General features: G+C 38.2%; 1 protein-coding gene across 1 annotated transcript in view; it reads right to left on the bottom strand.

Annotated features, from left to right (window-relative positions):
• Positions 1-788: 788 nt before the first annotated feature.
• The window catches only part of AIDA (axin interactor, dorsalization associated), a 42,756-nt gene continuing 21,871 nt past the window's right edge, over positions 789-21,673 (bottom strand). Inside the window, exons 7-10 of the mRNA XM_058533669.1 lie at positions 8,057-8,179; positions 5,891-6,013; positions 2,766-2,883; positions 789-2,643 (exon numbers count right to left, since the gene is read on the bottom strand). Coding sequence (XP_058389652.1) covers positions 2,547-2,643; positions 2,766-2,883; positions 5,891-6,013; positions 8,057-8,179 — 461 coding nt within the window. The 3' untranslated portion in view covers positions 789-2,546. The remainder of the gene's footprint in view (positions 2,644-2,765; positions 2,884-5,890; positions 6,014-8,056; positions 8,180-21,673) is intronic.

The raw sequence follows: 21,673 nt of genomic DNA, 5'->3' as shown, positions 1-21,673 counted from the left end.
ACTGGGCCATCTCAAAAGCTACATCTGTTTTGGAAGTGATCTCCAGCTATTTGTGTTTCTGGGCTTAGTTGCTAAAATCATCTCATTTATGAAGCAACAATGTTTCAGCCTGAAAGCATTCTTACTATATTTGTGGTTCTTGTTCAACGGCTCATTTTTTTCATTGGCAAGTCAGTAATTTGTGGGATGTGGAGTATTTTGTGTGTGCTGCTTCAAGACAATCACTCGTTTTTTCATTTTGTTCAGGTCTGAATTAAAGCTAAGCTAATCACAGTGTTCAATTTAAGCTTCTTTAATACTGACGAAGCCAGCCCTGGTGGTCAAGATTCCATGATCTCACCGCCATGGCCTGGATTTGTTACCTGTCTGTCGTGTCATACTGTGGCAGCTGCATGTTGCTGGGATATTGAAAGCTATGCCACCAGTATTTCAAATACCAGCAGGGTCACCCATTGGTGGACAGGTTTCAGTGGAGCTTCCAGACTACGACAGACTAGAAAGAAGGATCTCGCCACCCACTTACGAAAAATTAGCCATGAAAATCCTATGAATAGCGACGGAGCATTGTCTGATACAGCACAAGAAGGGAAGAGGATGGTGTAAAAAGACCGGGCAGGGTTCTGCTTTGCTGTCCACAGGGACGCTAAGGGCACTGACAATACTGATGAAAGGCATTTGTAGTTCATATAAACCATACTTATGTGAACAACAGCAGGTGCTGCTTCATATAAATTATCACTTTGACATACATGTCTTACGGTCTATGAGAAAACAGAAAGAACAATATGTCAGTTTTGCTACATTTTAATAGTAGGTTTTTCAAGGGATTATTTTTTAGGTCTCGTCAGCAACATCAAACAAAAGGTACTGAGTACTCCACAGGGTACAGAGTGCTGCCAAGCACCGTAGAAAATTTACACGACATGGAGAAAATGGGGTTCTGGCCCCTTGACGAGCTCACAATCTGGGGGACTGACAACTCACAGTCTAAGAGTTGAGTGAACAACAAAGTAATTTATTAAGGCAAATTCTTCATCCCCTAGAGCTGTTGCGGATTGAATCCTTTTGGAATTAATCTAATCAAGGTGAGAGACAAGACTAAATTTGTTTGAGAATTCTTTCAGGCTCATAAGTTTTTAATATTCATCTTAGTGAACGGAAGTGACCTAACAGACAACTGAAAGTAAAGACTAGATCTCTTGAAGTGCAAGGGCTAGAACAACTTAATTGTGGTTACTTATTTTAAAAAGCAAACATATGAAACGGTATGACTAGGGTTATTACACTAGTTTAAAAATAGGCCAAGTACTGGCACTGCATTCTCCTCATGCTAACATTGGTCATTTAAAATAATGAATATTAAATACGTGGGTTCTACATCCAACCCACACAAAGCCCACCCCAAATCTTAATGTCCTGTGTATCAAATATCCACCTCGTGTGTACTATGAAAGTTTTATTTATGCCCCATTAAGTCAAAAGTAATGTAAATAGTCAAATTATAATAAGCTAATGACCTGCATATTTCCATATGGATGAATGTCAATATATCTAAATAGGCAATAAATGGCAATCCTATCTACCTATATAAAAAAAAATAGAGTATCTCCAGATTTTGCATACTCGTCACTATAAGAAGAGGTATGCAGGTTTTAAGGTTTCACAATCAGTTGTCAGAAAAACAGCAGTTATTCCTGCAGTATCTTGTTAGCATCTGACTCAAATTATTTTTAGATTACATGATTTAGAAGACATTATAAACCCATCTAAAAATTTGTAATGATTCGGAGATGGTTCCATCACTAACCCTAGAATCACTATCAGAAAGCATAACAATGTGATGTAGAAGAAGAGCTAATCAACATGACTAAAAATATGCTCACTTTCAGAGAAACAATCTGGTCATCTGGAAAAATCAGAGCTACGACCTGGGAACACTCCCATCTGGGATACTGATCTGGCCAAGGCACACTATTTCTTAGCAGGAAAACTATGAGATCAGGGTCAATTTGGGCCATCTCTGAGGAGCAGCCTCTAAATGTCCAGACCAACTGGGGTGGCACAATTGGTCCAATTCCTCTCCAAGCCATTTCATATTATCCTACCCCCTCAGCCCAAAGTTTGACATGAACTCAAAAAACCCAGAAGAGCATACTGGAGCAGAAGTGAACAGATGTGTAAACTCGAGCACATTCTTATTGCTGTATTAATTTTGAAGATGAGCACATCCTACCCACAACTATTGTTCCAGGAAGGAGGGCAGGAGTAGTGGTAAATTAGAAAAGAGACTATTAATTGCACAATTAATAGAAAAGTAAAAACATGTTTCAAAATCTACAAGAAGCCCGTATTCAAAGGAGTCTTATACGTCAGTGAGGTGCCGGACTCTGAATGCTGTGTACAGCTTTGCAGTGGACTCTCTCTGGCCTCCTGGCATGGCTACGGCTTGCTTCCTGCCTGCTGGAAGGTGAATATGCTACACAGAGCTATGATGGTTTCTACTGAGTGGTGAAATTCACAGAAGTTCCAGGTTCGTCATGTCAGGATCATTCCTTGTGCAAAGTTTGATGTAGATGAAGATAAAGTGGTTTCTTGGTCAATAACTGCAATTTCTTCCTTTTAAAGTCAGTGGGTTTCTTGTATCTGTAACCACAATAGAAAAACCACTGTTTAAAAGCCTTAGATAACTGATCTATTCCAAGGGCACATACTAAGAAGAAATACTAGTCCCCAGTTAGTACCCATTCTCTACGTGTATCACTTACAGTTCTATGACAATTGGCCCAGGTTTGATTTCATCCATCTCCATGAAAGCAAAACATTTGGTGCTGGTAAACCGTTTTTTAGGCTTGTAGTGTTTGAATTCAAAGAAGATAGCTGCACCTAAGGAATTAAAACAAACCACACTAGCCACAGACAGCACACTTCCAGTGTCAGTACATTTTCTTTGATCACCAGAAGCATACGAACAAGCCACAACTGGCATAATTTTACAAATTAATCTTTGTCAAACAGTCTCTCTGATGATATGACTGGGGTTGTCACCCAAAATTTCTGTATCTGAATGGAGTGATTTTTCTCCATATCATCAATTCTACAAAGTACAGTAAAACTTCCTGAGCTAGACTGTCTCAAGAATGTGCATAAGTTCATCCACAGGTAGACTCATAAATTAAAGAATATAAAGTATTAAATACCACAAGAAGAACACAGAAGATACTTGTTAAGTACTGACATTATTCATAGAAACACATTAGGTAGAAAAGGCATGTAAAAGAGTTCATGAAAAATCCAATCTTAAATCATTTCTCCTCCATCTGAGACAAAAACTCAAAAATTCAATTTTTTGGGTGTTTTGGAGTTCAAACCACATAAATCATGTGCTGGTTCAGTTCTTAAATGTTACCCATTTCCTAATACCTTTTCGAGTGTTCAAAGCTCTGTTTTGTTTTCCTTGGAATTACATGTTCGTGTAATGACAGCGGTAGGGAAGACAAAGGTCTCAAGAGGGAGCCTACTCTGCACCCCTCCCCCAGTGAGCAAGTAACGAAGAATTTAAATACTTTTTTTTATCTTCCCAAAGCCCAACAGATAAGCTCTCCCCACCTCCCCACAGAAAAAAGCTAAAAGCAGAATAATAAGTTGCCTCACCAATGCAGCCAAGGACAATGAATTTCTAAAGAAGGCATGGGAACAGATGGAAGGAAGTCAGGTCTCAGTCTTAACTGGCTACTTATTAATACTGCCTTATCCAGAGCGGTGCTGGATCTCGCTTGGCGTCTAAAGACAGTCAACACACATCTCATACTGGCACTGATGACAACACTCAAAGGAACCAGAAGTTGAACAAGGCTCAGAAATGTGTGTGCAGCTCCGGCACTGGGTCCAAATGGAGCACCGCACATGTCAAGGGAGGAAAGAAAAACCAATGGCTCAGGAGACAATGGGATGTGGGTGAGGGAGAGATGGGCATCTTTAACGACCTACTCCTAACTCACGTGAGAGGATTACAATTGTTAGGTTACTGGTGACCTCCTGTCCCCAGGCGTATGACCCGCCATATCCACAAAAGGGCAGCTTCTCTGCTCCCTTCCAAAGCAAGACTAGAGGCATTCTGTTATTTAAAAACCTCACAGATTTTTAAGATAGCAGATCACGTTTCTTAGTCTCTTCAGCTATAGAACCTATCTCCTTGTCATCCTGACTGTGTCTGAGGTCTGAATAAATGTGAAAATAGTCACATTTGGAAACAATATTAAAAGTCCATGATGATACCATCATTTTAAGGAACTTTTAAAAATTCTTATTCATCTGCATCATCAGTAGATAATATATTTCCTGCATCCTTGTATGCATAGATTTTTACTTTGTGGCATTTATAACAAAGAACAAAATGTGAAATGAGAATTAGAAAGATTAACTGAAATGCTTGTAAACATGACGAAAGTATATTCATAGCATTCATGTCAGTTAAAACTACAGTAATTGTACATAATAAATTCAAAGCTGGAGAAAAGGGAGTCAAATTCTGCCTACAGTTCTACTTTTAGCCTTCTTGTTGAGTCAACTCACCAGGAACACACTGCAATAAAATAGAAAAGTGAGCCTGTGAAACAGTCCCCGCCCACATCAGAAACATTTCTCAAAGCAACGGAGTTAAATGAAAAAAAAAATTGTTTTTTTTACTATTTTTACGCAGAAGGCATACTTCATACTGAAATTTCCTCAACATTATGTCTTAAGCACATCCTGTCTACATATTCTTCTAACACAGTGATTCTCAAACTTTGGTGTCTATCAGAATCACCTGGAGGGCCCCCTCAAGCAGACTGCTGAGCCCACCCCCTCGGCCTCTGATTCAGGATGTCTGGGGTGGGCCCCAGCACCTGCATCTAACGAGGCTCGAGGTGCCACTCTGCTCACACTCAGAACCACTGCTCACAGAGGCACTGAAGACATGCCTATCAGTGGCAGAACAGAGAAGCCAGCAGCATTTGAGAAGGAAATTTGAGAAGGAAAATATCAAACATTCTAGAGGACGTGGCAGATGTTCAAAAGGCACTCTCTATATCTTGTACAAGCTTCCTGTAGAGCTTGAAAATTTCGAAAACTGCAACTGACTCTCAGGTGATAAAGGGATTCTGAAGTCTTCTTTTCAGAACACTGATATTCCCGTTGGGCAAAAGGCACAGAGAAGCATTTAATCCTAAGAACGGTTTAACCTGGAAACGTAACTTCACCTTTTCAAAAATTTGCTTTTGTCCTTTCCCATCCTCCTGCCAACTAACTGCAAGTTATGGTATCTTTCTACCCAATAAATTCAACTGAGAAAAAAAAAAAACTTGTTCTTTCAACTACTAGAGACTTAATCATCAAGGAGCCTTCGGGACTTCCTGCTTCCCCCAGCTCTTTAGTGTGAGAAAACTTTCCTTCTGTTTTGTTGTTAAAGATGATAAATTTTTACTATCAAAGAACATTTTATTATATAAGTGTTATTTATTATACAACTAGATAATATGATTTCTAATTCCTGTGATAAAAGAATGTATATTTGGGGGCTGGCCCCATGGCAGAGTGGTTCAAGTTCCGTGTACTCTGCTTCAGTAGCCTGGGTTCACGGTTCGGATCTCAGGTTCGGACCTACTCCACTCGTCAGCCATGCTGTGGCGGCATCCCACATACTAAATAGAGGAAGACTGGCACAGATGTTAGCTCAGGGCGAATCTTCCTCACCAAAAAAAAAAAAAGAAAAAGAAATGTATATTTCATTCAAATCAATAAACACCATGTGGCATTCACTTCTGCCAACTGTGCTGGGTCCACTAGGCACACTGGCATGAATAAGATGAAAACTCCGGCCACAAGAAGCCAATTATTTACAATTACAAACCTTTGGTTAATTTTTCAACATGCTTCTGGAGCTCAATGTCCACATTAAAATGAACATATGTATCTTCTTTTCTTGAAGCCACAGGAGTATCCTGCACAGGAGTTAAATCTATGCCGTTCAGATCTGGAGAGGAAAAAAGTTTCTGCTTAGGAGCATACAAATAAACAGACTCAAAAACTGTAAACAACCTGCAAAGGGTTACGTTTCCTCAAGAGGCTTGGCAAAAGCTGAGAGGAGACGCTCAGGCTAAAGAAACTCCCATTTGGTGTCAGCAGGTGGCTGAAGAGCCTCTGGTCTCCAGAGGGACGTGGAGGGAGCTGAGGAGAGGGAGAGTGGAGCCCTCACAGACGGGAGGAGGAAGCCTTGCCATGACTGGGTACAAAAGGAAGCCTGAAGACAACAAAATTTGATCCTTATAGTTTGTGAAGTGAACAAAAAGTGAAAACAACTTTCTGTCTTCCTTAGGGAATAGGCTACTATATTTATGTGCAATAAAAATTTGGAATGTGAATAATACTCCACAATAAGGCTACCCTACTTCCCACCCTTGATCAAGTGCATGGCCTAGAAGGCCTTTAAATCTAACATTATCAGAATTCCCCTGTTCTATTCAAGTCAGAGGACCAAACAATGGACATGAAAGTTGCCAACGAAATCTTTCCATAAATGAGTCACTTTTTACATATATTACCTAACTTCTGGTTATATTTGCTATAACATAACCTGATTTACAACAACCAGATGGTCCTATGTATGGTGTATGGTTTTAATTTCCCGGAGCCAGGAATCTTCCAGTTTAATCAAATTCAACATGGACTCACTTAGTGACTACTCAGTGTTTATGAATTATTCAACAGACCCATCTTAGGGAACTTAAGTTAGTACATTTGATTATTTCAGTTTCTAAAGATATTTACCAAAAAACATGTTTCAGTTCAACATGTATGCAAAGGTAACATAATACCTACACCTATACCCACATTACATTACATTTTTGTGTTTTACAGTGTAATTCCCGAATGAGAGATGCAGTTTTGCGAATGGCCTATCCAACAACATAGGGTATAAATACTTTCCAGTCGATCATGGATTTGATATGCGATATCAGAAGTTAAAGTATCAGAGCATTAGTGCTGTGGCCAGGTCTCTCCATGTCAAAATTCTCTGTGGCCAAATTCCTTTTCCTCTTATTTGGTACTAACGTACCCACGGGTCTGAACTTACTTCTATGATTGGTAAAAGTTTCCTCCATTTAATTTCAGTCCACGTCTGTTTCTTTGATTTGCCTCAAACTGCAATTAACTGTCGAGTGGATTAACTGTGCAGTTATTTCTGAATAATAGGATGACAACTTCATCTGCAATCACCCAATAATTATTTTTAAAAGACCGTTGAGTACTTTACAAACACAGAGCTGTGTAAAATGCTTGGCAACAACAAAAGAATTCAACCCCTGTGGTTTCCCTCTTAAACCAAAGACTGGAAAAGTTGTTTTCAAGGAATAAATGGTTTGCCACATTGGACAGTAAAAAAAAAATAATAAATCCTTAAGATAATCATGCTTAATAACCACAGTAACATAGTTAAGGATAAGAAATATATCACTTCTTTAATGCCCACAGGCCTATATGCAGGGTATGGATGTGTCCTATTTCCCTGTCTCCACTGATGACTCAGCGAAGGCCTAATTCTCGTCCCCCTCTGAGGGCTCTGCTGTGTATAAAGCTCTCCTGGACAGGAACGACGGGGCCTGCAGTGGACATGTGAGAAAACAGGAGAACACCCAGCTCTGCAAAGAAAACCACACACCCTTGGAAGGTGGAGGACATTTTTTCAACCTGTTCCCTTAAGAATGTGTCTGCTGTTAAAGACAGTGTGTTTGTCTAGTCAGCACCCTTGATGGAATTTTAACAACAAAAAGACATATACAAAGAAAAAGTCAAAAGCAAACGTGAGTGTAAGTTATAAATAGCAAAGTATTTTTAGTAAATCTCTCAGAAATGTTTGGGAAAGAATGATGACCTCTTCCCAGGGATTTTGCCTCATGGTAGAATGAACTCCAATGAGTTGTCACAGGTACAAGAGGCCCCCCACCCCAAATGTCCCAAATGAGAAGCAACATTACAAAATTCACCAGAGCGGAAAAATGTAGACACCGTTATTTACCCTTTACACTAACTGTAATATAGGGATCGATGCACTGCCCGGCATCTTTCAGACCGATTTTCTCAATTCTGATTGTGAGTAACGTCATTCCTGGTTCTGATGGCAACCTTGGTAATAAAGTACCTGGCAACAGAGAAATCGCAATAAAAATGAGCTCCACCAATGATTTCAGAGTAAATGTTTTAACAACACAGAGAAGATACAGCCTTGCTCTTAACGGACTTAGTAACTAGCCAGGGATTAATCTGGTTTCCACAACTCCCAAACATTTGATGTTATTCTTTTCAGAGAAATATTTAGTTAGACACAAGATACATCTCTGCTTCCATACCTCATATTCCACACTAAAGCATAAATTACTAATTCAAGTTTGTTAAAAATTCAACTCACTCCAGGAAGCCCAATTATAAATTGCCACATAATTAAATAATGTATATGATACACTCACATAATACATATAAGTCACGTATACTCATATGTATTTAAAATATATAAAATATACTTCATATCTCAATATGAAGTGGTAAAACAAAGACAGAAAATGCTTTTTAAACATTTGTTATATTATCCTAAAGTTTGAGAAATTTAATACCAGAATCGACCAACAAATCTTCTAGTTACTGTTGATGGAGGAAATAACTTACAATTTAATATTTATGTATTTTATTGAATAATTTTACAGTCTAATTTCCCATTCCTTTGTTCATCCTATTCTGTATGATCTATTCTCTCAGAAATTAGTCCTACTGAGAATGCCACATAAAACCACAAGAGCAACTGTATGTTTGAAATCTTTTCCATATATCAGTTAAATTTTTTAAAACAGAAAAACTACCCAGAACCGCACAGGAGCATTCCCCACTGAGAAAAATGACATGAAGGAAGAAATCAACTATACAGGTTGTTCATTTATGTCAAGTCATCTATGGAGAACAGATGCAAACAAAAGCTGATTTTAATCTAATATGTACACAGTACCTCAAACTACAGAACTTAACATTTTAAAGGACTTTGATTGACACTTTCCAAGTTTCTATCCAACAATATGTCACTCTATTTTTATTTTAAGTATTTGAAGTACATGAATCAACAACTTACTACATGCAAAATAAACTACATTTAACTGACTACAAACAGCCTTGAGGGAACTTTGGGGGATGATGGAAATGTTCTTAAATTGGATCAAATTGATCAAAAGCCATTGAGTTGTACACTTACAACGAGTGACTTTTATGATAGGAAAATTATTATAAAATATAACTATTATAATTATAGAAATCCAAGAGTCTTAATTGGTGATACTTTTTGAAGAAAATTTTTGGCTAATGAAAAGTTAGAAGCAGAAAAAGCAGAAAACCAAAATGGAACACTCAAAGCAGTATTCAATGCCATTTCAAAAGTAAAATTACAACATTACTTTTTCGCATCAAATAGGTCTCATATTTTGCTATATTTTAACACATTTCCAATATTCAAAAATTTTCTTAAAGATAAAAGGCCTCTTAGTGCACAACTGTTTCTTTTTAAAATTTTTAATTGTGAAATCTAACATGTATTCAGAAAAGCAAATAAAACAAGTGTACAGCTTAATGAAAAACCAGAAAGCAAGCATCCATGTAACCACCACTTAGGTCAAAAAGTAAAACGTTACCCCAGGAGCTCCCTTCTATCCCCACCCAATGCTCTTCCTAATCTCTCTCCACTATCCTGGCTTTTAAAATAATTACTGAAAAGCATCCCTCTATAATAATGTTTTGCCTGCTTCTGAAGTTTAGATTTATCCAAGTTGCTGCCAGTAGCTGTAATGGGTTCATTTCCATGATTCTATAGTGTTAGTATATAGTATATAGGTTGTATAAATATACCACAGTTTATGTACCCATTCTTCTGTTGATGGGCATTTGAGTTGCTTCAAGTTTCTGGAAATTGTTAACAATGCTGCTATCAAGATTCTTGTATACATATTCTGGTGCACAAAAGCACACATTTCCAAAAGAGAGGAATTACTAAATCACACGGTATGTGACCTTCGTCTTTACTACGTAACGACAAACTGGTTCCCAAAGTGGTTGTGCCAGTTTCTACTCCTAAGCACAATGTCCACTACTCCACATCCTCCACGACACTTGGAATTGTCAGGTTCTTCTTTTTAGCCTTTTTAAGTGTGGAGAAATGTTTATCTAGCCTTAGTGTGCATTTCTCCAATGATTAACGAGGTTGAACACCTTTTCATTTTAGAATCAGCATTCAGATTTCCTCTTTTCCAAAGCGTCTGTTCAAATACTTTTTGCCCATTTTTCTCCTGGAACGTTCACCTTTATCCTCTTTATTTGTAGTTCTCTAATATTTTCATATAAGCTTTTTGTTGGATACATGTTTTGCAAATAGCTTCTCAGTGGCTTTCCTTTTTAAAAAAAATCCTTTATATTGAAGGGTAACACACATATTAAAAAGTGTACAAATTCTAAGTACAGCTTAATGAATTTTCACAAAGCGAACACACCTGTGTGACGAGCCCCAGATCCAGGAAAGACATTACCAGCATCCCAGGAGCCCTCCTTGTGCCCCCAACACACCCAAATCACTCTCTCTCCCCCAAGAGAACAATTAGTTTTGACTTCTAACACCAAAGGTGAGTTTTGTATGTTTAGAATGCCTTTTCTCTGTTAATGGTTTCTTCTGATTATGAAAAACTCTTAATGTTAATATATTCAAATTTCTTAATCTCTAAATTCCTTTATAATCAGTGCTTTCTGTGTCCTAGTCAAGAAATCTTGAGGCCGGCCCCATGGTGTAGTGGTTAAGTTCGGCTTTGCCTACTTCGGCGGTCCAGGTTCACGTGTTCAGATCCCAGGTATGGACCTACACCACTCGTCAGCCATGCTGTGGCGGTGTCCCACATACAAAATAGAGGAAGACTGGCACAGATGTTAGCTCAAGGCTAATCTTCCTCAAGCAACAAAAAAGAGGATAATTGGCAACAGATGTTAGCTCAGGGCGAATCTTCCTCAGCAACAACGACAACAAAATAAATCTTTCCCCACTCCAAGGTCATGAAAGTATTTTCTTATAAGAGCTTTATTGTTTTGCCATTCACATTTAACTCTATAATCCACCTAGAATTAATTTTTGTCTGGTATGTGGCAGCAGCCCAATCCCATTCTATTCCACATGGATACTCAATTGTCACAGCATGGCTTATTTAAAAGACAGTCATTTCTCCCATTGATCTGCAGTGCCACCTCGATCACGAACCAAATGTGGGTCTGTTTCTGGGCTCTCAATTCTGTCTCACTGGACTGTTTCTTATCTTTGCACCACTACCACTGTGTCTTAATTACTATAGCTTTATAAAAAGTCTTGACATTTGGTAAAGCAAATTCTCCCACCTTAACATTATTCTTCAAGAGTCTTAACCACTTTTGAAGCCCTTTGCATTTCCATGTGAATTATAAAAACAGCTGTCAACTTCTTTAAAAAAACAAAAAAACCTGTTGGAATTGCAGTGAAGTCCAGATCAATTTTAGTCACATCTTTACAAATGGCTTCTTCCAATCCATGAACTGGAATGTATCTCTCCATTTATTAAAGACTTCTCAATTTCTCTCAGTAAAGTCTTATTTTCTTCACAAAGGTCTTATACTTCTTCTGTTGGATTTATTACTAGTACTTAATATTCTGTGATACTATCATAAATGTTATAATATTTCATTTTCTAAGCAATTGTTGCTTATTTATAGATAGACTCAATTCTTGTGTACAGATTTTATATCCAGGAACCATGCTTAAACTCTTATTAATCCTAAATATTTACCTATATGTTCTTTGGCAAGTTCTACATACATATTTATAACATCTGCAAAAAAATAAAAAGAGAGGGGCTTTTCTTTCCCTAATTTTTATCTTTCATTTCTTTTTCTTGTCCTAGTGCATTGGCTAGGAATGCCAGAACAATGCTGATGAAAAGAAGTAATAGTAGGCACTCTTGTCTTGTTCTTGATCTGAAAAGAAAAGCTTCAATTTTACCAGTAAGGCTAATTTTGGCTCGAAGTGTCCCTTAGAGAACACCTAGAGAAGTGTTCTGTTCTCAGTCAGCTAGAATTTTTTAAACTCAAGTACACATTTAGAATTTAATTTAAAACTTTTTCTGCATCTATTGAGCAGACTGAGATTTGTCTCCTTAATCTGCTACGGCGAATTACCTTGATATACTTTGCTGCTTATTTAACAATATATTCTCAATATATTCACCAGTTCATGGAGATTTTCCTAATAATTATCGATAGTATTCTATGTGTCAGTTTATTCAGCGAATCTATGTATGGCATTTAGGTTGTTTCTGATATTTTACTATTACAAATAATACCACAATGAATAATCTGGTGTATATGCAAGTATTTTTTCATATTATTGGAAGTGTATCTTCAGAATAGATTTCTAGAAGTGGAATTGCTAGGCCTAAGAGTAAATGTCTGTTTTTGTTGTTGTTAAATATTGCTGAATTCCCCGCCAAAGGACCTGTGTACCATTTGCACTCCCACCAGTGATGAATGAGCATCAGTTCCCCACAGCCTTAGCCAATGTAGTTTTAATCTGTGTCTCTTATTATAAGTTGAGTATCTTTTCATAGGTTTAAAGGCTATTTGTACATCTCTGTGTCTGTGTGTGTGAACTGTCCGTGTCTTCTGCCCAATTTTCTAATGTGTTTGTGGTTTTTGTTGTCACAACTTAAAAATTTCTTTTTATATTAAGGATGTTATCCCTTTATTTGTCTTTTTCACTCTGATTATGGCTTTTTTTGACAGTCAAAAGGGGACTGCTTATCCAACTTTCAAAGTCAACAGTAGATTCTCTTTATGAGACTGTTTTTCCCAAGTGAACATTAAGACTGTTTCTACCTTTCATAATCTACAATTGTCTAGCTCTTTTACTTGAAATGAATGGGATGACATTTCTTTCCTCCTTACCAACAAATGTTTTTGCCTGAGACCATACTAAAATTTAATAGCCAACTCCCACACCCTTTGAGTCTCAGTTCAGCCTCATCTCCCTTAGCTTCTTTTGCTCATCCATAATACACTGTACATGTCTCTAACCATAATTACTCACTTTTGGCTTTGTCTTGCTGACTACATGGTAAGCTTTAAAAGACAAGTCTGGATAACTGTTCATCTTTGTATTGTTTGCACTAATAATAAATAGATCTTTGTTGAATGAACACTTTGTTGAACGAATAAATGAATTTTATAGCTCTAAAGGTTATTAGTATGTTCTAGTAAACAAATGGCTAGGTTGTATATATATCAGTGCACTGTCTTAGAATATGCATGGAAGAAGATAAAATCCTAGGATAATACCATATCACCTGTAGGTCTTAGGTTAGATGAGAAAGGTAGCATGTTTGTGTATCAAAGATAAAACCATATGATAATAAGAAATCAAGGCACTGCATTAAAAGAAGATTTCTAAATGAACAATTAAAATATTCAACTATATAAAGTAATATGAGAACACATAACTATGTTCATAAAACTTGAAGACTATAATCTGGATAAGAAAAGAAATCATTGTCCATGATCTGGTGTAAACTAAGCTTTTCCAACTAGAACTACATCATTTGCTATTACATCTAGAGCAAGGCTCAAAAATAATCTATGTTCTTCCAGGTGCCAGAATTGCATAAATAATAAATAGCCAACATTCACAGGGCACTTCCTATGTGCCAGGCACTGTTCTAACCCTTTACATGTATCAGCTCACTTAATCCTCACAACAACCCTATGACATAGGTGTGAATGTCAGTCCCATTTTTCAGAGGTGAAAAGTTAAGTAACTTGTCCATTGGGCTCCAGAGTCCATGCTTCTAACCACGTCTCATTTGCCATTTTTTAATTTAATTGTCCACAAAGCCTAAAAAGGACCTAGAGGATCACCTCCATCTAAGGTCCTTAACATAACCACATCTGCCAAGTCCCTTTTGCCACATAGCACACATATTCACAGGTTCGGAGAACTGGGACGTAGATATCTTTAAAGGGCCATGACTTCTGCCTCACACTTTTAAATACAGCAAGCTTTACATGCTACAGCTAACAGTCTAAACCAAGATTTCTCAACCAGGGTTTCAGCAGAATCCCAGGAGTGTGCTTGGGCTGTGGCTCAGAGCTCGACAACAGGGAGTGATCCAGAAAGAATAAATGCCGTTGGAACTTTGTACACTGAGCAATGCATGTTCACAGGGACGGACAGAGACTGGCAGCTCCTATAGCAACTATATCACAGGGCTTTGAGCCTCATACGGCAGCGGGCAGTAAGACCATGATCATTTGGCTGGACGTATTTTCAGTTTTTTATGCGTGATGGGGCAGGCACTGGTAGCTGGTGAGCTCTATACTGCAAAGAGGATGGCACCCTGATGATGTCAACCCCTTCTTCTGATTTACCTGCCCCAACCTCTCCTATGCACCACCAACTGGAACAAACATGTTCCACTGTTGTCCAAGAAAACTGGAGGGAATTTTTCGATTCAATGTGGCTTTTGAAGAAGAGGTCTGAGCTAGGAGAGGAAGCTTGTAAGCCTAAGCCTACAGACAACTCTGATAAGGTAACAACAATGAATCAAAAACTTCAAAGTCCTTTTGCTGCATCAGTGCAATGGGGGACACAAAAAAGTCCATCTTGATGATAAAAACCATTTATCATAGGGTGGACTTGGGCTCAATCCAAGTTGTCCTAGTCCACTGTGCATCGTGTGTGGAAAACAATTTACAAATGCAGCTCTGGATGCAGAAAAACTGAAAAATCACTTAAGCACAATCAGAGCCACAAGTAAAGGTGATGATTATTTTGAGATTCTAACAGCCATTGAAAACAAAGAGTAAAGCTTTTTTTAGAAAAAGTCACAGACAGTTAAAAAGGCTCAGAAAGTAAATTACTTAGGAGCAGAATTTAATGCCCAGAAAAAGAACAGTCACACAGTTGGTAAGAATCTAATAATGCCAGTAGGTGAAATTATAGTAAGTGTTTAGGACAAAATACCGTATAAGAAATTGACAAAGTTCCACTCTCAAACAGTATAATAAGTTGACATATTGATGACATTTCACACGATGCTGAAGAGGTTTTGTGATCAACTATAAAAACGGCTTCTCCACTGAGTCTACAGATTTCCCCAAATAAACATCATTCTGTAGCATTTGTAAGATGTATAAACGATGGTGAAAATCAAGAAAACTTTTTCTGCTGCCAAGGCCTCAAACAAGCAAAAGCCAAGATGGACTCGATGCCCAGCCTTCATCTCTGTCTCGGAAGCACTGCACGGGCATCGGCACTGAGGTGTCATCCACAGCTGGCTCCCCTCTTATAGAAACAGAAAATCCTGACACCGTCCCAACTCATGGCTTTCTTCACAGAGAGGAGCTAGTGTCAAAACTCTTGCAGATGAAATGAAACGAAGTTCTGGAAGATATCACCAAAATGGCTAAGTTTATTAAACAAAGACCAGTTCACTCCAGAATATTTTAAAAACCATGTGAAAATGTTTGACTGAGCAACAGCACAGGTTCTCAGCTGACTAGGTGACAGCCACTGCCACCGTGGGGAGGGGGACTGCATGCCAGACACTGAGGCCCCAGAGGGCTGGCGAGGTGTCCAGCCATCAGCACCATCTCCCTCCTGCAGCCAGCACCGAGAAAAGCAGAGGAGCATCTGTGGCCCCTCATCCCTCACCGACAACTTCTCTTTTCCCAGGGAAGCTGATAACAATGCAAATCCTAGCATAAGGAAGGTCTCCTCGCATTGAGAAATTCTCCATGTTGAGCCAAAGACACCCTGGTCAAGAGAGATTACGGAGAACCCGACTATGAATGGACCAGCAGCCCAGGGCTCAGGAGTTTGTTGAGTTCACTGAAGGAAACAGAGGTTACACAGAAATTGAAGTCCGTGAAATCCTTTAAGACAGTGTCCTCACAAATAGAAGAGGAAGACAGCCATTTCTTTTTTCATCATATAAGTTTGGTTTTTAAAAAAATTGCTACTGCTAACATCACACATCACAACAAAAGGAAGACTTTTCCTTCTGGTCCAAAATGGGAAACAGCATGATGGTCTTTGTTCCAAAACAGTAGTGCATGATCACCCAGACCAGAATCCTAAAGAAGCAATGCCTTCTCGGAAAATTACTGAGGATTACACTTATTATTGGATTACACTTATTATTGAAAATATTGTGATTTGAGTTTGCTTATTAAGTAATTTTATTTGCTTGACATTTTATATGATACCATACAGATTTTGCCACAGGCACTGGTATTACCATGAGAGGTCAGTTGGTCCTTATTTTGTCTTAGTGCTTCAGAAATTAAATATCAACAAGGAGTATATAATTTTTTATCCACACTTGGAACAGAGTTCAATCAGGTGTCCAAAATGTGGACTAAGCAATATCATATATATGCGATAATATATATATTGTTAGTTTTCATTGTTTCAGTTATCATACTTGTAACGAAATTCACATATCTTTACTACTGACTCAGATTCTCTGTCATACAAATATTTTTTTAAGTGCACATTTCTTTGTGCTGCTAAAGTGTAATAAAAAGGATACACATGACAACGCTGTGCATTTAAGTAGCATCTTTTTCTTTCAAGAAAAATTCTTCAGTTATTTTGGGATCATTTTAAACACAATTTAAGATAATGATATTGCTCAAACTGGCCATAATATTTGGTAAATAGTAGACAACACATTAAATGTGTCTTCAAATTCTGGAAATAGAGAATCTTTGCAATTTATATTGTATATAGCTAAAAAGTTATGGAGACACTATTTGTTTGAAATTCTGAATTCAATTTAGAGGTAGAAATTATGGTAAAATATTAAAATATATATACAATTTCTTTTAGCTAGTAATTGTTTAGCAGTTGAGGAACATGGGTACCTCTAAGCTTTCAAGAGAAAGAGTTTGAAATTATAAGAAGTTTGTTCATTTTTTAAATTATTTTAAAAATTTGAAAAAAACTTAAGGGCCATTATCATTTAAATAATACTGTATCTAGGTCTGTGAAATTAGAATCATTCCTGATTAAAGTTGTTTATATACATAAAGAGTATATATATATATTTTATATATATATATAAATTATATATATATAAGTACACTGACTCATTTAATTTTCCTTATTAACAGCTACTAGAAATCTACTAAATTTCATTTTAGTCTATATCTTTCTGTTATCAGAAATATGTGATTTGAACCATGGTTGACTTACAGGTGTCACTGTATCATATTTTGGAAAAAAATAACAAACACCCCCACAAAGTCTGGAATGAGTCAGTGGGCATGTGCTTCACGTAGAAATGCTAGTTTAAGAAGGGCAATCCATCATTTCCTACAGCCAGCAAGAAAGAGTTACCAACAGGTCTTTGAGTTAAAGGTGAATTGCCAGAGTACTTGCAAGAAAGAGTAGGCCAGATGTTGCTGGGGGCTTTGAAGACAGAGAAGGGCTGCAGAACACAGCCTACTTAACAGACATTTCACATGAACCAGTCTCTGCAAAGCTCTGGAGCAAACCTTCTGATTTCAAGTGACAGGATTCTTGGATTGAAAAGAAAAACAATTAAGCTGGAAAAGGAAATCTTGAGATGTTTCCAAAACTCCTTGGGCTTGGGAGCAAGGAAAAATATCAACATCTCAAATCTTATTGAAAACCAGCCTGGAGACCTAGAGGAGAAAATCAAACAGTATTTTCCTTCCCTTTCAACACAGATATATGCCTGGGTGAAGGGCTCTTTCTCTGACTCTTCTGCCCAGCCTGAGACTCGAGACTTGGAGAGAAGAGGAAGAACTTTGTGAGCTGTGGTCTAACTGTCCACTTAAGATGGTATTCACCGCTGTGCCCCTAGACATGTCCTGGATTTCTGTGAAAGACGAAAGCCCTGACCTGCATAGGAAAGCAAAGAACATTTTGCTGCAATTTCCAACTTCTTACATATGTGAGCAAGAAACTGCCTCATTTCAGCTGAAAATGAAATCCGTGTTTGCTTATCTCAAGGTCAACTCAGAATTGAGTATTTGTGCAGCAAAAACCAAGCACAGGTTTCACACTAAAGAGGTAAATTTCATTGTTCTTCGTTTCAAAAACAAATACGTGCTTGTATATTTAAGCCCACACAAGAGATCAAGAAATCAACACATCTGTATAATAATTTTGAAACTGCTAAGCCTATATTTGAGCTTCATCATGTCATTCAGTAAGAAAATGTTTTTTAAAATCTTGAAAATTGTGTCTTGGGCTATTTTTTTATTCATATTGCTTTGGCTTATGATTTTAGTAGCTTTACTATTCAACACTGTCAATAAATTTTCAGGTCATAAATAACAGGTTGTAAATATACATCTTTTACTTAAAGGAAATCTACCAAGCCTACCTCTAGAAAAATTAAATCCCATTTTGTTTTGTTTGTTTTGCTGAGGAAGAGTGACCCTGAGCTAACACCTGTTGCCAATCCTCCTTTTGCTGAAGAAGATGGTCCCTGGGCTAACATCCGTGCCAGTCCTCCTCCACTTCCTATATGGGACGCTGCCACAGCATGGCTTGATGAGCGGTGCATAAGTCTGTGCCCGGGATCTGAACCTGCGAACCCTGGGCCGCCAAAGTGGAGCATATGAACTTAAGAGGTACACCACTGGGCTAGCCCCTAAATCCCATTTTGGCTTAAGCCAGTTTTGTTGTTGTTGTTGTTTTGTGAGGAAGATTAGCCCTGAACTAACACCTGTTGCCAAACCTCTTCTTTTTACTGAGGAATACTGGCCCTGGGCTAACATCTGTGCCCATCTTCCTCCACTTTATATGGGACGCCACCACAGTATGGCTTGACAAGCGGCACATCCGTCTGTGCCCAGGATCCAAACCTGCGAACTCCAGGCCACCAAAGCAGAGTGCACAAAGTTAACCACTACGCCATTGGGCCAGCCCCTTAAGCCAGTTTTTTAACAGAAGTTTATTGTGTTTGCCTTATGAGTTTTTAAAAATTTGAAAAGGAAAGAAAGATTAATAGCAAGAAAGATAACCTAAGCTTAACTTTTATTTTTTCTAAGAAAGGTTAGCTAATTCACTTTTAATTTTAAATGGGAAGAAACTACTCTGGGCACACCATATCCACATACCATACCTCAATCCTCATCAGCCTTACAGTGGTGGTAGTTACAGAACTATATGCACTTGTCAAAATGCAAAAAGCTGCACACTAAAAAGATTAAATTTTATATATATAAATGATACTTCAATAAATCTGACTTACAAAGAAAGTGACAACAAACTTACAATTAAGTTATATAAAAATAAAGGTAACAAAAAGAAAAAGCCATAAAAATTCCTAGAAACATCTTGCCACCAAAATGCAGGCACATCCTAGCATGACTGAAATCTCGGGTCCCCTCAGGGTTACAAGAAATTTTTTCCTGCTTTACAATAAGTTAAAAGTTAAATATCATCTTACTATTTCAATGAATATAATTTTACGTATTACTTTTTAAAAACACTTATAGGACCTGGACAATATGATCCCAAACTAGATACAACTAATTAAACTACGTGTACTCTTTCTTACTTTTAGGAAAAAGAAATTCGGGGAATCCAAGAGTTCAGTAAGCTTTTTGTATCTCTGAAACGAAATATCACAATGCTATATCAAAATATAAAAATCTATTCAGTCTAGCTTAATCTTACATAGCAAATGGATTTAATTTATGGCAGAAGTTTCTTTTCAGCACAGCAACCTGAACCCCACAAAAACCTTAATCTGTTTCACAATTTACATCATCAGCTTTAAAGATCTTGTTTGCTGCAGAAGTACAGCAAGTGAGCAATGATCGAATCAGACAGAAATTACAGTACTGGAAGCTACATCAATTACAATATGTGTTTGAAAAGGGAACAACAATTATTCAGTTAGTAAAACAGCAAGATAACTTCTCTCGCCATCTCAGCAACCTTGAAATGTCCTACATATAAGACAAAAGCAAGAAAACCACATCTCCCTTCAGAAAGCTAAGTCGATTGGAAATAATGCCCTTGTACCAAAGAAGCATTAACAAGAATGGCTACTATCTCTAGTGCCTGTAAGTTTCCCAATAACTCTACAGTGTAGGTATTGTTATCCTCCACGGAAAGGTGATGTGATCAGAATGACCACCACCACTAATACTCGGCATACGACAGGTAACACGCTAAAAGCTTTCTATGCAGTGCCTTGTTTAACCTTCACAGTAACCTTATGAGGGAGGCACTGTTATCATCCCATCTTACAAATAAAGAAATTGAGGTTCAGACTGGTTTAAGAAACAGGTGCAGGGGCCGGCTGGGTGGCGCAAGCGGTTAGGTGCATGCACTTTGCTGCGGTGGCCCAGGGTTCGCCGGTTCAGATCCCGGGCGAGCACCAACGCACTGCTTGGCAAGCCATGCTGTGGCGGCGTCCCATATAAAGTGGAGGAAGATGGGCATGGATGTTAGCCCAGGGCCAGTCTTCTTCAGCAAAAAAAAAAAAAAAAAAAGGAGGAGGATTGGCAGATGTTAGCACAGGGCTGATCTCCTCACACACAAAAAAAAGAAACAGGTGCAAAGTCACTCAACCAGTAACAGTCAGAGCCTAGACTCAGGCCCAAGTATCCTGTTGGTTCAAGCCTATGTGGTTCCTACTCCATAGTGCCTCCTCCCCAAGGAGTATTAAAAATACTAGAATATTCTTATACTTTTATTACCAGGAAAATTAACTGGATGACACACAAATTGTATTTAGCTGCACGGTAAAACTTCTAGAGTCTATTTTTAAACGCATCGCAATATTACAGCATATTGCTATACTTACTAAAGTGAACTAGTTTATCAGAAATGAGAACTATGCACTGTCTAAGAACAGAACAGAGTAAACAGTAATTGGGAGAGGCCAGAAATGTATCCAGGGTGCCTGCCTAGGTTATTTCAGGGAGGGAAGATCTTCATCGAGATCTTCAGTGAATGAAAAAGGCTGGCCATACATTATTGGCTCTCCTAAAACAAGATGGAAAAAAAGGGCATTTGCTCAGTATCCATTCCCCTGGGTCCATTTTAATGAGCCCAATTTGATTAAGTAAAGAAGTATTTATGATAGTGTACAGAAAAGAGTTAATATAGCAGTCTTGAGACTGTTATTCTTAGAAAAGCCTGCTTGGCTACTGTCTGAAAACTTGGATTTGCGAAGGGTTCCCACCATCCTCTGATGAGAATGGTCCCTATGCCTAAACTGTCTGTGCAAACATATGGTTTACCCTGCATATCTGCTCTCCTTCTGGGAGTATGGAGTTCCAGTCAGTGCTAGGCAGAGGGTGCCTATGTGATCAGCCCCCAGGAACAGCTCTGGGCCCTGAGTCTCTAATGTGCTCCCCTAGGAGACACAATTTCACACGTGTTGTCACAATTCGTTGCTGGAGGAATTATGTGACTCCACTGAGAGAGGTCTCTTGGAAGCTTGCACTGGCTTCCTCCAGCTCACTCATGCGCCTGTTCCCTTGGGTGATTTTGTTATTGTATTCTCTCACTGTAATAAGTCACAGCTGTGAGGACGACTATACGCTG

The sequence above is a fragment of the Diceros bicornis genome, chromosome 38, assembly GCF_020826845.1.
Source record: "Diceros bicornis minor isolate mBicDic1 chromosome 38, mDicBic1.mat.cur, whole genome shotgun sequence".
Classification (NCBI taxonomy): Eukaryota; Metazoa; Chordata; class Mammalia; order Perissodactyla; family Rhinocerotidae; genus Diceros; species Diceros bicornis.
This window is presented reverse-complemented; position numbering and strand designations above follow the sequence as displayed.